This window comes from Gavia stellata, chromosome 19 (genome assembly GCF_030936135.1).
Source record: "Gavia stellata isolate bGavSte3 chromosome 19, bGavSte3.hap2, whole genome shotgun sequence".
In the NCBI taxonomy this organism is placed as follows: domain Eukaryota; kingdom Metazoa; phylum Chordata; class Aves; order Gaviiformes; family Gaviidae; genus Gavia; species Gavia stellata.
The window spans coordinates 5815282-5831620 of record NC_082612.1 but is presented as its reverse complement, the minus strand read 5'-3'; the positions used below and the strand labels follow the sequence as shown (position 1 = coordinate 5831620).

Sequence of the window (16339 nt, the reverse complement as noted above, 5' to 3'; positions counted from 1 at the left end):
TGACAGAGAGGGCTACTGCTTAGAGGAGTTACCTCCACAAAAACAGAGGCTGAGCCTGCTGCCTGCACTGTTCCTGCAGACATATCTGGCAGCAGCAGATTTCTAGCTTTGGTTGGCCTGGGAAATTACTAGCAATAATAAGTAATTTCTACAGTGTGTTTTCTGTGTGGTACACAGCTATGGAGGATCTAACAGCTTTTGTGGCTAAAAAGTAGTCCTGCTGAAGCAGAAGATTGACCCACCAAAGTCACCAGACATGATTCAATCCTTCTTAGTAGGTATCAATCATTAGTGTCACTGAATTCCAATGTATTCTAAATAAACCTGATTTTCTGATTGTATCTTGTAACTAATTGTCCCGTTCCTCTTTTTTCAGGACAATGTGGTTTATTCTTTATCTTAGTGACTTTTGACTGCTTGGATAGGATGCACAGCTGATAGGGTTGACGTAAATATATATTTTTTAAAAAGTAAATAATGCAGCATTTGATTTTTGTCAGGGTGTTTTAATTTGACCTAAGGCAAAGATTGAGGCCATTGCATCTGCTTGGATGTTGTTTGCTGTGTTGCTCCCAGTACAGATAATGATCTGAAAGCAGCCTTGCATTTCAAAGGAATGCTTTTATTACAAGTTCAGCATTTCAGAATTATAACCAGTTGGTTTTTGTTTTCTTACAGAGAAGAGCAAGAAGAATCCTCAGCAATTCGAGTTGGTTTTGTCACTTATAACAAGGCCCTCCACTTCTTTAATGTAAAAAGCAGCTTAGCTCAGCCTCAGATGATGGTGGTCTCAGATGTTGGAGAAGTTTTTGTTCCTTTGCTGGATGGTTTCCTTGTAAACTTTCAGGAATCACGATCTGTTGTTATCAAGTAACGTATAATTACTCCATATGTGAATAAGATCTGAATGCTCATGATATGCATTATGCCTTTAGTCAGTCGTGTTACTGGGTTTTGGGGGGTACGTGTATTTACTGAAATACTTTAGAAGCCAGCAGATGCTTCAAGTCATATATTTTGACCTCTGGGGCAAAGAAAAAGTGATATCAACAACCCCCTAGTGCTGAATTTGAAAGCATATTTAGGCCAGGTGTAAACCATGCATCTTCAGCTGTGCTTCTTCAAAAATGGGAGGGGGGTTGTGGCTATGTGCCATGTTGCATGTTTTTCCTCTTGCGATGTAGATGATGCACACCTGGATATGATCTAAGGGCTCTTAAGTCCTTACAGCACACTAGAACTCTTTGATTTTTAGCTATTCTTTACTTAGTGCATGTTCCTTTATTCTTACCAGCTTTGAAATAATGCATCTCATAGAATTTAAAAATTCGTATTTTGTTTTATTCTGGCTGGAACGCTAAGAAATTGAGCATCAAAATTCACGGGTTTTTTACTATAAATTTGCATGGAAAACATCTTCCTGTGTGAAGACTTGGTATGTTACAAGGTATGTTTGGGGATTATCCCAAATACACTAACCGGCTGAGACACTGATCCTTTCGTCTTTCATAGCTTGTTGGACCAGATTCCAGAGATGTTTGCGGACACTAACGAGAGTGAGACCATCTTCGCTCCTGTTATCCAGGCTGGCATGGAGGCACTAAAGGTTAGAATGCTCCTCTTCAATGAGAATAAGACTTGATAAGCTGCAGAAATTCCGTTTGCTAAAAGCCAGTCCCAACTCGTCCTACAAATCACAACGGGAAATTGGGAAAAAAAGTCACTGATTGTTTCCAGCACTGATGTTCTGTTATTCTAACAGTATGTTTGAACTGCTTTAGTCAAAACGAGAACACTGGCAAGCATAACATCTGTTTCCAGATTTTGCTAATAGAGGAAAACCAGTCCCTAGAGTCTATTCCACATAGAATGGGTGTTTAGGAGAAGATGAGGAGCAGGAGTTGGTTTCTTGTTCAGCATTTGAGAGAAATAACAAAGTGTTTAGTTACTGCAACAGAACTAATAGATACTTTGGATGTTTGCACAGACATCCAGTCCCTGCACGTGCGAAGGGCAGGAAAAGAGTCAGTATAAGATACAGTTTTACCCTGCCTGTTCTCCCACTTCTGCTGACTTCTTGTGCAAAACAAGATACTTACGACTATTTATGACTGAATCGGGTGCGGGTTTGAAGGGTTTCCGCTTAACTGACAAGTTCTCACAGCTTGAATACAGCTGAAAATGAATCCCAAGATCAAGATGCATCCCCAGTTGCTTTCTGTATGTCCGGGACATCCCCTAAAGGGCTGACAATTTCCATGGAGTGCTGCCAATTAAAAGAATGCCACCATGGTTCACCACAAGATTTGTAGGGGCAGAAGACAGCCAGTGGTGTTTTAAAATAGTTGATTTAACTGCGAGCTGTGTATAAGTAAAGCATGAATTTGAGTAGATAAATCCATTGACCAAAAATGCACAGCATTTCTCAAATCTGTTTCTTAAATATTTAATTAATACCGGTTTTCTTGTCATACTGTCAGAAGGTATGTGTGCAAAACATACGTTTGGTTACTGCTTCCATCAGAATGCTCTTCCCTAATACTTGACTTCTACAAAACAAACTTAAGGGCCATAATTGTAAATTTCCTTTGATGTTGTCTATAAAAGAAAGCAGCTCTTCATTAAGCTTTTTATTTAGCTCAATATTTTAAAGCTCTAATTTCTAAGGATTTTCACTGTGAATTACTAATAAGCATATACATGTGCTCAGGAAAACAATTCTAAAAAGTCTAAAAAGAATAAAATGGATTGTGTTGCTATTTGAGATTAATTTTAATACACTTTTAGAAATAATATATATACATTTGAAATGAAACGCTTGTCAAAAGCAATGTCAGTAATTCCTGATGCCTATCATGACAAATAGGTGTTTGGTATGTCTTTGAGTCTTCAGCACAATGCTGCTTAAAAGGAACTGAAGAAATTGGCATTCATGATTAAAGATAACTATGCTTGAAATATTAGGGGCGACATTTCAGCTTTGTTAAAATTAGGATACTGTTTTCAATTGCATTTCTGCCATAGCAAAGAGATTTCTAGTTTTCCCAGATGAATGCCATAGCTTATTTTGAAATGTGGAATATCTTTATCTTCTGAACATCTTACGATCTGGGGGAGAAAGAGTACCAAAGCTGATTTGTGTCTGTAGCCTTGGGCACTGCAGTTTTAACGGATGTGTGGTTAAGCCTGTAGCAGAGAAAGGACAAATCCCTCTTTCCTCCTTCCTTCCCTTCACCTTCACCCAACTTCTTCAGTACCTGAAGACCTCAGAATTGCTCATCAGTTTTCATTTCACTTTGCTTTAACTTCTGGTCAGCCCTGAAGTGGTCAGGCAGCTGGACTAGATGATCGTTGTAGATCACTTCCAACTGAAATACTCCATTCTATTCTGTTCATTCCCATTAGCTGTCTCACTGAGTGGTGGAATAGCTTGTTAATAGTACAAAGATGCCTGTGGTACTGCTACGGTTGTTACTTCCTTTGGAATTCAGGGGTTTCTGTCAGTAGTTTGTCATCTCAGTAAATATCATGTTCTCATTAGAGTTCTAAATAGGAATAGAAAACTTGAATAAATCTGGCAGTTGCTTCATTTCTTAGTGACAGGAGGAAATGTTCATCACAAGTTCTGATACTCCTGCATTTTAGTGTAGATTTGAATGGGGAATCTAGTACAGGAATGTAATCGTTGCTCATCTGTAAAAAGGTAGTGAACACTAGTGTGCCTGAATTGAAAGAAATAATTTTTCTGTTAAATTACATTTCCTTTTAATTTTATCCAATTTAGTATTTGTACTTTTGATACGTGCCACTTGTTGCATAATGCTTGTATCCAATTGGAAAGTCTCCAAGAGAGGTACTCCTAGTTTTGCTCCTCAAGATTTTAGATTCCTATGTAGAAATGACTGTAACAATGCATCAGCCCACATACCTGTGTGCTAAACGAAGTTATTTGCTGACATAAAATTCCCAGTTTGTTTTGGAATTTATTTCCATCAAGTTTTGAATCTCTAAATGAATTATTTAGCTCTGAGGAACTTGCAGAAAGTTTACACTGTTCTCTGAGATACCACAATGTATGAAAATTAGGCTTGTTTATCTTAGCAGTAATAAATATGTCAATATGGTGTCTTTGAAACAGGCTGCAGAATGTGCTGGAAAATTATTTATCTTCCATTCTTCATTGCCAACTGCGGAAGCACCAGGGAAGCTGAGAAACAGAGATGACAAAAAACTACTCAATACAGATAAAGAAAAGGTATTTTCTACTCTGGGTTAACAAGGGACTGCTATTACGCTGAATTTCTCTAATAGAGCCTTGACCTTTTTCCATGTATTTTCTTTTACAAAGATGTGTTGTTTAATTATATAATATTCCCATTCTCACTATGCCCTGATTATGTAGGTATATTGATGTTGGCCCAACAGGAACACCAAAGTCCAGCTACGGTAGAGCAGCCATTCCCAGCAACGAAGTAAACCCCCCAGCAGCAAATAATTACACCCATCAAGAGCCTTTTCCGCCTGCGTGTTTAATGATTCAGTTCTCCAAGAACGGACTGAGTTGGTTCACTGCATACGAGCATATGGGCAGGGGCAACATGTTTTTAATCGAATCCATGCCTTACTTAAAACTTCCACTTCATCTTTTTCTCTTCAAATGGGCATTTGGAGTGTGGTTGGCTACCAACAATATCTAATGTTATGACGCTTGTATTTTTTAATTCTGTGCAGACACTCTTCCAGCCCCAGGTGAATTCTTACGAGGCCTTAGCCAGGGATTGTGTGGCTAATGGCTGCTGCGTGAATTTGTTCCTCTTCCCAAATCAGTATGTGGACGTAGCCTCCATGGGTCTTGTCACAATGTACACTGGAGGAACGTTGTACAAGTACAGCAATTTCCAGGTACGCGATGCAGGTTTCCTGCCTTTCAGATAGTAACGGCTGGGGATTTGTTGTTTTTCTTTTCATTTCAGTGTGTGCTTCAATGTTTAACATAAAAGTAGGGTGTCTCTAGAAAACTTAGTTATGAACTCCAGAGGATAAAATTCAAACTTAGAAATACAGATCGGGCTGAAGTCTGTATCTTGAAACAGTAATAAGCTGGTTGGTATCTTAAAATTAAATCCATGTACTTGAATATGCTGGCATCTGAGCAGGGAAGTCGATTACTCCTGTGTATATAGATAAAAATGCTTATGATAAAGACCCAAAAAAAAGCCATACCAACACTTGTTTGTGTAAGATTTCATGAGAATCTCCCTGGGGAGTAGGGAATTTCTCTGTGTCAGGAGCTGACCTGCAGAAGCATTTGTTGTAAGTCAGCAAGGCTGCTCTGTAATTCTTAAGGCTGTGCCATAAAATCCTAGCTAGGCTGCAAGGTTAAGTGTGAGAACGGGTGTTACTGGAGAGAATTTGATTGAATAGAAATTCTGGCTGTCCAAACCTAGTGATGAATTGGTGGACACTTGCATATATATGTTTCTGTTAACAGAACATCAACATTGTTTGTCTCTTTTTAAAGGAAACGAGAGATGTTAAATGTGAGAAGATCAGATTTGATGTCGGGGGGTCCCTGGGGGGGAAGGTTGGGTTTCTGCCGCGGTGCTGCCACCCAGTGGGGAGCTGCAACTGTCGCTTTTGCTTTGCGTTTCTAGCTCGATGCTGACAGCCCCCAGTTCTTGAGCGACCTCAGGAAGGACATAGAAAAAAAGACCGGATTTGATGCAATAATGAGGGTTCGGACAAGTACAGGTAATGGTACCCGTTGGGAATGAAAAGACCATAAATGCATATGACAATGTATAATTTTAAATAATTAATACAGTGCTGTACAGATCACTTGTAAGATCAGGCTGGTTTACGTTCATTGTGTACCTCTTGAAAAGCAATTGATAGACTGATAAGATGTGTGAATGTGTCCTTCCTGTATATGCCTCCATAATCATTGATTTTCAAACATGAGTAAGACTTCTGATCATTATGCATGCATCTTGGATTGCAAGTAAGTTGTATAAAAAAGTGTTGCTGCTAGACAATTACATGTTCCTTCATTTTCATACTTCGAATGACGTTACTGTGTCTACTTTTCAAGCATTCATTCTTATCTCAAATGCAAGAATTTGAGAAACATACACACACGAAGTGGCCGAATCAACAGCGCAAAAGGTTCTAGGTGGTCTTAGAATCACAGCGCAGCTTCAAGGCCCATCAGCTTTTCCCTCACCCGCCTGTCAAAAAATGCCATTGGCAAGGACAGTTGGTGGGGTCCCCTGAGGCTGCAGATCCCTGAGGGAAAATGGTTCATCTTTCCGTAAGCAAAATTGACTGACCATAACAAAGTAATGTCAAATTTATTTGCCATTTTTAAATAAAAGGATGTGTTTGTTTTGTTTTAACCTGCCTGTAGGCTTCAGGGCTACAGACTTCTTTGGTGCCATTTACATGAACAACACCACAGATGTAGAGATGGCAGCAGTTGACTGTGACAAGGCAGTGACAGTGGAGTTCAAACATGATGACAAACTGAATGAAGACAGTGGAGCCTTAATTCAGGTAAAAAACTTAATTACATGTAACGTCATGAAGTTTTGAGCAAGAACTTCTGCAGCCATAACAGGGGAAAAAAGTTATGGTGTAGGACTGATGGGAGCAAGGCACAGCTTGCACAGACTCTGGTGACATCATAGGACTAATAAAATAAGGTTTTAATTAACTAGCCAAAGATTGCATCTTACCCCAAAAGCACAAACTTACTTATGTTTGGGAGGGCGGCAGGCATGACAGTAGGAATGCCCCTCATGACAGTTAGTGTGTTCAGCTACCGTGGTACTGCGTGTTCTATTCAGGGATCCCAAAGTGCTCTCTAAACGCTCACTGAGACCTCGGCAGCTATTATTTTTTCCGTTTTACTCAATAAGTTTATTTGAAGTACAAGATTCATTACTACTTATATGGAAGCTGTTATTGCTGTGGTATTCCTTGTGACATCTCTGTTCAAAACAGTTCTACATTGCTGAACATCACTTCCAACCCTACAGACTGCTCAAGACCCACCACGCCCCTGTGCAATGGGTGTTCTCACTTGCAAACTATCAGCTGGCTGCCCCGCTCCCTCGGGCTCTTGGCACGCGAGTGCTGGAAGCCCCACAGCACTCGCCTGCTGGCATCGCGATGTACTCTGTGAATTACAGCGGGACATGCAACGCTGCCTCTCCCGTGCGGAGTGGTGCCAGTCTGAGAGGAGAGGGGAAGGCCTCTGCTCATTCCTCTGCCCAGCTGGATAGCCCTGCACGCTCACATCGACTGGCTGCAGTAGCACCGCTAGCACAGGAATTTTGCCTAGTGCATCAGGAGCTTTGTTCCTACCTTGAAAATGCCAGGCTGTTCCAGAGCTAATTAAACCTTTGCTTCCCACCTTGGTCCACAGCACGGCACCTCGGGAACAGTTCCTGGAGATGCCACTTAGGCAATAACTGGTATTTCTCTGCCTAACCTGGCGACAGACAGACTTTTGATACGCCTTTTGTTAGGAATGGGAGTATCCCACCCATGATCAGATAATGGGAGGTGGTGGTTTACTATTCTAGAGGTTTAGTCATGACCTTTTTCATGTTTAATGACAGAAAATGTTACAGCTTGCAAGGTTTTAAACTTAAGCCATGGAATTATCTGAACTTTTTATTTCTGTTCTGCTTGGCTTTTATCTTCCCCTGTAAATAAATACATTTCATAGGTCAGCAGTTAATCCCTGTATGAATACAGCACAGGGAAACATCCAGCTTGGTACGTCTGAAGTCGCTTCCTAGAGCCATAGTGCAGCAGTGACAGGGATGTATGGGCCATGCAGATGTTGCCTTTACAGCTCTTTCATATGTGGAAGTATCATCTAATGCAAGGCAGATGACAGTAACTTGGAGTCCATGTTTGCCCTGCAGGCTTTGGACCTTACATTATATTGAAGTAGAACTGGAGTCATAAGGAAGTTCTTAAATTACCCCCTCAATTTTTAATATGTGTAAGCCCATGGTAGATGCAGGGTACAGGGGTTAGCAGGACCCCTTGTTTCACTCCGTAAGCATCTTATTCATGTAAAAAGAACCGCTCAACTTTTCAAGATTAGGAAGTTTTTCTGTGTTGTTTTTGCCAAGAGATGAGGTGATGGGCAGAGTACTCCACAAGGTTCTCATCTCTTGTGTGGCGTCTTTTCAGATACATTTATTTGAACTGTTCAAATATTTATTACACAATTACAAAGAATGATTTACCAATTTACACTCAGTAGTCTCGTTTTCAGATTATACCATCTGTGTGTAGCAAATGAGAGTAATAAGGATTTCAGTCAGTCATATTACTTTGTTTTACAATTTTAATATTAGCAACTTTTATAATGTCCGATGTACTTCCCTAAAAAATACAGGTATGTTGGTCCTATAAATGACAGAAACACTGAAGCAGCACTGCAAGGGTAGGCTGTCTTCAGAAGTAATTACACGCCTTTTACACACAAAGTAGGTGGCTCTTGAATGATGGAAGCTTTTTGTTTTTTTTTAAAAAAAGGTAATTTGCTCCTCTTGCAGTGTGCCGTCCTTTACACATCAATAAGCGGGCAAAGACGACTTCGCATACACAATATAGGTTTAAATTGTAGCTCCCAGTTAGCTGATGTCTACAAGACTTGCGAGACTGATGCACTTATCAACTTCTTCGCTAAGTCAGGTAAAGTTGTAACATACCGATTTTGTTTCCTTTTTTACTTTGGGGTGGAGGAAGGGGAAGGAAAGGGAGCTGATTACCTAGTGGGAAATCATGTTTTGTAACTTGCTGCTCCAAGCCTGAGCAACTCTTGGAAGTATTAAAAAAATTGAAAAGACAAATAGATTACATAGTTTAGACATAATGCCATAAAAGTAATGCTTGGGAAGGTAGCTAGAAACATGCAGTGCACAAAACTGTATGGGCACAGTAGTAGAAATGGACATCCTATCATAGTGTTGGAGGTTTGGTGGGGTTTTTTGGGCGAAGACGAATAATCCTCCAAGATGCTGTCTGTAAAAGAGACTAAAAAGCAGCCATAGACCTCACGTTAGTAAAATTAAAAGCTAGCAGAATATGGATACTTAAAAAACATGTCCCCATCTTTAGCACGCTTTTATTCTTCTGTATTTGTAGCTTTTAAAGCCATTCTAAGCCAACCACTGAAGGCAGTCAGAGACATCCTGGTGAACCAGACAGCTCACATGCTGGCGTGTTACAGGAAGAACTGTGCCAGCCCGTCGGCAGTAAGCCAGGTAAAACCCAGCCAAACTCAGTCCTCCCCCAGCTTTGCAGCAGATGAAAGACCACCCCTGCAACATCAGCAGTGCCAGAAAGGAATATTTCAGGACAGACTTTTCCTTTTCTTTCAAATATAATTAATGACAGGTGGGATTCAATGGTAGCAATTACAACACAGGGAAGCTGTTGTTCTGGAACAAACGGCAATGCCGTTGAGGAAACTGATGATCATAGTCACACCAAGGAGCTTAGACAGCCTCTTTCTTCCTGCCAGAGTTACGTGCTGACTCACAAAGTTTTCATTTTTTTTCTTCTTATGCAGTTAAAGATTCTATTTTTCAAAAATTAGAATACTGTAAGACTGTTATTGTCAAAAAATGAAAATAACGTTGTATCTTAGTAAACAATCTAGATTTGCACATAGCTCTCTCAAGTATGCTGGAGTGACAAATACCTGATGGTATTTATCTAGATGGGGCCAAACTCCTGGGGGGGGGGGGGGGGGCGGGGGGCGGGAGGAAATCCACAGTGATAAAGATAACAGTCTGTTCACTTCTTTATTTACCAAAGGGTAGTAAGAAGCTCTAGGAACCTCTTTACTTACATTCCACAGTGCTTGAAATTTCTCTCCACTTAAGACATCCCTATTATTTTCAGCCCATTCTTTTATATATTCAGAACATTCAGGGAGGTCTAACTGAATGAACAGGAAGGTGTTTTCAAATCCTTTCAGCAACCATTTCTAACAAAAGTCTTTTTCTGTTTCAAACAAATACCCAAAGATGGCCAAACTAAATCCAAATCCTGTAAGCATCTGAATTTAACTTCTATTTTTTCTTGCAACTCTCAAAATATTTCCCTATTGCCCTCAGATTTTGAGGCACTTAGACAGCAGAAATGGTTGGCTTGCTGACACTATATTGAAGGATAGTAATTGTCAATTTTGTATGTTAATGCTGAAGTTAATAGGAAGACCAAAGGTGTCTGACAGTGTTGGAAGCGTTTGATTTAGATTAGTTCCTTTGATCTCCTTTAAACTGTATTTATTTTCCAATTCTTTCTTTTTTCTTTTTGAATGTAACATAGAGATTAGAATTATTAGCACATCCTAATTATATGACTTAAAATTCAATGCTCCAGTAAAAGCAACAGTTGTTTCCTTTTAAATTATTCACCCTTGTGTCTTGGTGATTCAACTTAGAAAAAGACTATGGCTTTTACATACCATGCCATGTTTCCAATAATCAAAAGCCTGGGCAATTAATTTTTTAATGTTAGCGAGGACCATGTACATTAGAAACAGTATCAAAGAGACACTTATTCTGGACCTTCATTTCCCTCCTACATTGTTCAGAGAAAAACCCCCCACTTCTCCTATGTGACTCCCCTTTAATTTAGAAACTAACTAAAAATGAGCTTGGGTTACAGGGAGATGGCAGCATCCAATATGACTACATGCTGTAGGGCAAATAATTTCTCTTGGATTCTTATTAAATGTATTAACCATTCAGAGCTGTCACATCTGGTTTGAAACAGCACATGTAAGAAAGTTTTCTGTTTTTTTTTTTTCCCTTTCATCAAAGAAAACAAGCAGTGGTTTATTTAAATATTTGAAAGTCCAGCTCTCATTCCCCAGCACGTGGGATATATTAAACAAGCTTTCTCTGCCTCTCAGCTCATCCTTCCGGATGCAATGAAGGTGCTGCCAGTGTACATGAACTGCCTGCTGAAGAGCTGCGTGCTGGTTGGCAGACCGGAAATTCCAACTGACGAGCGAGCTTACCATCGGCAGCTGGTCATGTCTATGGGGGTAGCTGACACGCAGTTCTTCTTCTATCCCCAGCTTCTGCCAATTGTGAGTACATGTTGTTTGCACACCTTGTCATTTTCAGTAGAACTGTTCTCAGTATGCTGCCATTTTATAATTATGCAGAAAATATTCTGTCTGCTGGGCAAGTGTTACACTGCCACACTGGGTGACATTTTTACTGGGATGTAGTTGCTAGTTGAACTAAATTGAGGAGGGAGGGTAGAACCTCTAGTTCAATGGAAAATGGGGAAGTAACGTTATCACTCACTGATGTTCAGCATCCTCTAAGAATGCCACTGTATTTTTAACAAGATTTTTGCCCACGCTAATGAAAGATGCCAGCTTTACTAAACATCAACACTGGTAGGCAAGTGCCTCCCTGCTCATGGCAGGTCTTTCTTTGCTCACGGTGCATTAACTGAAAAAGAGAACGTTTGATTTCTAATCCTTCTGATCTGGAAAGGAACTACTAAGATGTACTAAACCTTTCCATAGTTACTTTTCAGTATCTAATTAGAGCTGAAGTCACTCTGAAGTCACTGTGTCTACATTTCTTGCGTATTTTTGCCCCACAGCACAGCCTGGATCTGAAGAGTGATGCTGTCCCAGCTGCCGTCCGCTGCTCTGAGGAACGTCTCTCCGAAGGAGGGGCCTTCCTTCTGGCCAACGGTCTGAGTATGTTCCTATGGCTGGGAGTCAGCGCGCCCCCGGAGCTCATCCAAGGGCTTTTCAACGTGCCATCCTTTGCACACATCAGCACGGAGGCTGTGAGTAGATAGAGACTAGTCCCTTTTTCAGAATTTATGATTTAGTAAGATCAGACTGCTACTCAGAGAAACAAACAAGGCAGATTTTTCATCATTCAACTAAAAGCAGAAACAGGTGACCAGCAGAAGGGGGTTAAGACACTAGAAGCAATACATAAAACTTTAATAAGCTTTTACACTCTCTACACTTAGGGGTGAGAAGCTTTTGCAACATTTTTAAACCTTCTTAAACTTTCACTGTTGCAGATATTAACGTATATTGCTAAAATTGGAACAAAACACTTCGCAATATAGTTAAAGTTTCCCCTGCTAGTGAATTTTCATATAGTGATTATACTGAAAAAGGGCTTGGACAGATGAGTCTTAAGATGAGAGGCATTTTTGTGCAGGATACGGCATTTCCCAGTTTAGAATGAAATCCATGGTAACTTGCATCATAAATATCAGCAGCTAGTCTTGTATGAATTCATGAGAGATGTGACTGGAGTGTAACAACCTGCCATGCTTTCATTCTAACAGACATCGCTGCCTGACCTGGACAATCCATTTTCTAAGAAACTTAAGTCACTTCTGGAGCATATCCAGAGCCAAAAGCCCTACACTATGAAGGTAAGACTTCCCTCTGCCTCACCTCATTCCTCATACCCCTTCAAAAGAACACTACTGGCTTTGACAAAACTTACGGTAGCTGTAAATGGTTTTACGTATCAGGAATTTTCCTGTACATCAGTGAGTACCAGCATGCGTTGCAGGCACAAGCATCTCACCTGTGCTTAGTTCTTAATCAAAAGAGATTTTCAGAGACAGTCAAATCTAAAGGTTACCATTTTATTAATCTGCAAACCTTAATTCACACTAGTCTCTCTCTCTCCTGTATTCATAAATACAGCTACTGAAAGGTGGAGATTTATTAGTTTGGGGGATTTTTTCCCCCTCAACAGCACATAGTAATAGATACAGGAAAACCATAGTGCCATTTAGTATAATTGTATCCTACAAATACATATCTCTTATCTTTTCAGCTGATTATAGTGAAACAACGGGAGCAGCCAGAGATGCTTTTCCGACAGTTCCTTGTAGAAGACAAGAGTATTTATGGAGGCGCTTCTTACGTGGATTTCTTATGCTGTGTTCACAAAGAGATCTGCCAACTGCTCAGTTAAGGAAACTCAAGTACAATTTGTCAGTTTCTTTTTGATTGTGCAAGAGGGACAGGCACTGGTGCCTGAAGGCTGGCCCACAGCTCCGCTGCACCTGGGCATTCTGCTGTGCTTTAGTGAACCTTTTCTGTCCTCTTTTTGTACAGTTTCATTTCATACAAGCTCTCACTGAGTATTTCGCTTACTTACTAAGCTCTAGAATAAGAAATTCTGCACTCAGGTATTAATCTTGTGGGAGTCCTGACTCTTTCTCTAAGTTGAACTGCCAGATTTCAAACTGTCAACGCTTAAGAGCATATGGTATGCATTTATTAAAATATAAAATTTAGAAAACTTTTTAATTATTCCTTTTGCTAGTCATAAGTAAGTAAGTAAGTCAAGTCGTACGAGAGCCAGGAAAGATGCTAAAAATCTATACTGAAGAGGAAAAAAAAATACAAAACACTGCTTTTTCTAAGTGAGGGCATAGAGTTGAATCAGATTTGCAGTAATCATGTAGTTCAATCTAAGTACTTCAAAGTCTTTCATGTAAAGCTAATGAAAAAAAAAAAAAATCCCCTTTTTCCTGGAAGGGACAAGCATTACTTCCTACAGAAACAGGGCTCTGGGTAACCTGTCACACCCAGGGTTATCCAGGACACAAAAATGTCTCCATTTATAACTGGACTTGAGTAAATTTAACAGCAGTGGACCACAGGAAGAACAGTAATCAAACAATCCTTTTGCTAAGTTTGGCAGATATTGCCATACAATTCTCTAGTCTTAAGGGCAGCAATTAATTTAGCATACTATTTAATTACATTTTCAAGATTAAACATGTTAGGTTTTATTTAGTACATTTACTAACTGGAATATTCCCAATATAACTTAGATTAGATAGATAGATAAACATCTGTCCCTCAAAATTTCCGTGGCAGGTCAACTGTAAGGCAGTTGACACATTAACCAAAGGTTATTTGTGGTGCTATAAAAAGAAAGCCTCTTGTTTAATACCAGTTCTATTACAGTGACCTCCTCTCACATGACTGATTTATTCAACAGTCACTGCTTTGAAAAATAAGCCTTTGCTAATATCAATATTTAAGGTAGAATTTAGAAATCCAGAGTCTTTGGAAGAGCTGTTTACCTCAGATACAAACAGACCGATGAAGTATCTTTAGGACCAATGCCTCTGCATGTGAGGTTTGAACCTTTCCAAACTTGAAAAGCTATTGTTACAAAAAACAGTGTTTCACAGAAAGCAAAAAACCCTCAGAAGTAAGGATAAGAGTTGGGCCTCATTAAAAAAAAAGTGCCTTTAAACATGTTAGTGTTGCTACTTAGTGTTAATCATTTTCATATCCAAGCTAAGCAGTCAAGATGCATGGTTTTTGGCTTGACAGCTTATCAAAACACTTGTATCCTTGTGTATTGACTGAGAGCTCTTATAAAATAAGTGGCTATATTACAGAAGGATCCTCAAACTGAATTCAGCTGCCAAGACAGGCACTTTTTAGCTGAAGACATTACCCTGTACAAAGTATTTGTTTCCATTCCCAGTAAGTGTACTTTGTAAAATGACACCAGCAACTCTGTGTGTATGAAATGAGCAATTATTAAATATAATCATCACGTGTGTGTTTATTCTTTCATATACTAAGTACTCTAAGGTTTTTATGCCAAAAAGCTATCCAACACCTCTTAAACAAACAGTAGCACCTAAAACTAGTACCCAGGTCACTATGGAGGGTCATTTAAGGCAACTAGCAATGGAAACCAGCTTCAGTGTTCATGCAACGCCTGCCCCTGCCTTGCCCTGTAAGCACAGCAAGACAACATAAGTTTGTTACGCTGACTTCAGGAGCCAGGGAACATGGCACAGTTAAATTAGCAACAATAATTCCTACACAGTATAAACAATGCCATGCATCCAACAATTAGTAAGAAAAGACCACTGTAGGTCACCTTCTCCTACTCTGACTTTAAAAGACAGGCAAGCTTATCTGGCATTACAGAACCATCCGTGGGATTCTGCTGTTAGCATCACCCCCAGTTATGGTAAGGAAACCTGCTCAACCTAAGTCTCAAATGTGCCAGAACAGCCGGGCAAGTAAACTGTTCTAGAAAAATCACTGATCGAGTGAGTCAGGGAAGGGGAAGATGCAGCACTTCTCACATAGTAAGGCACCGGAGTTAAGGAAATGTTTGTGCTCAGCTGCTGAACAAAGTGCATGTCAACTGCAACGAATGAGAGTTTCCCCTCGGAGGTAAAAGATGGTGAGCTGCTGCTCCCCCAGACAGCTCCTGCCTCAGCCACGCTTGCTCAGAGCCCGTTCCCTTACCTTATTCCATGGAGTTTGCCGATGGCCAGAAGGTGATGTCTGCACCACAACCACATGCATCTTCTCCTTGGTCAGTTCAGGCCACACAAGCAGCACTGGCCAACTGCTTTAGGGCAATCTGTTTTACACCTCAAATTCTGAAGCAAAGCATACACATCACTTACCTGCGCACCAGCGCATCAGCAAAGCCTACAGAGAGCAGGATTTCAGGCCCTTTGTAGTAAGACAAAACTATTTATGCTTGCATAGCCAATTCCTCAGAGCCCCAGCCTTTCACAAACAGTTAATTTTACCAACATTAAGACATCATAATGGCTAAACTAGCACTGAGATACAGATACACGTTGATACAGCAGCTCTTGCAGCAATCATAAAAGTTATCACACAGACATATTACAAGTGCAATTCTTGTCTCCAGCATAAACAGCAGGACTGTAATGTTCAACTGAGATTTACAGTACTTAGGCTTTTTTTTTTCTTTTTCTATTGCTGCAATAATTATACTCAGAATTACTTCAGGTTTTTGCCACAGAACTTACATACTGCTTGCTTTTTCACCCATGAGAATGACCCTATTATGAAAAGGATTAGTAACCTTTCCTCCATGTTAAGTTGACATTCATCCCATTACACTGGGCGATTTCTACTACAGCAATAAAGTTGCCACACATTTGACCTATTTTGGAAGGCGAAAGAGTTTTTTCTACTATATCCAGAAACAGTGGGTCTCATTCTCTATTGCTTTCAGTTACTCAATGTATCCTTAAAAAGTCACATTAAAGTAACAAAATACTTACTTCCAGATGTTTTCAATGTAATAGGCTTGAAGTGTGCATTTATTCTTTTCTAGAGTGTATTTTGGATATTTCTATCCCCTGCCAAGGATTAAAACATCTGAGTATTCCAAAATTAATCCCTTGACTTAATGCCCTTTAACTTCCATTGTCAGATCAAAATTGTTCTTTAGTTTGCAGCCTAAATTCCAGTCCACAGACCAAAGCATTCAGA

At 39.9% G+C, this 16339-nt stretch overlaps 1 protein-coding gene across 3 annotated transcripts in view; it reads left to right on the top strand.

Moving 5' to 3' along the window:
* Positions 1-14679, top strand: part of SEC24D (SEC24 homolog D, COPII coat complex component) — a 57859-nt gene extending 43180 nt beyond the window's left edge. For all 3 annotated transcript variants that reach the window (XM_059826759.1, XM_059826760.1, XM_059826758.1), the window contains 12 exons: positions 679-870; positions 1513-1606; positions 4139-4255; positions 4732-4902; positions 5655-5751; positions 6407-6552; positions 8577-8715; positions 9169-9287; positions 10949-11128; positions 11659-11850; positions 12370-12459; positions 12873-14679. In XM_059826759.1, the coding sequence (XP_059682742.1) occupies positions 679-870; positions 1513-1606; positions 4139-4255; positions 4732-4902; positions 5655-5751; positions 6407-6552; positions 8577-8715; positions 9169-9287; positions 10949-11128; positions 11659-11850; positions 12370-12459; positions 12873-13013 (1678 nt within the window). In that variant the 3' untranslated portion in view covers positions 13014-14679. The remainder of the gene's footprint in view (positions 1-678; positions 871-1512; positions 1607-4138; positions 4256-4731; positions 4903-5654; positions 5752-6406; positions 6553-8576; positions 8716-9168; positions 9288-10948; positions 11129-11658; positions 11851-12369; positions 12460-12872) is intronic.
* The last annotated feature ends 1660 nt before the right edge of the window (positions 14680-16339 follow it).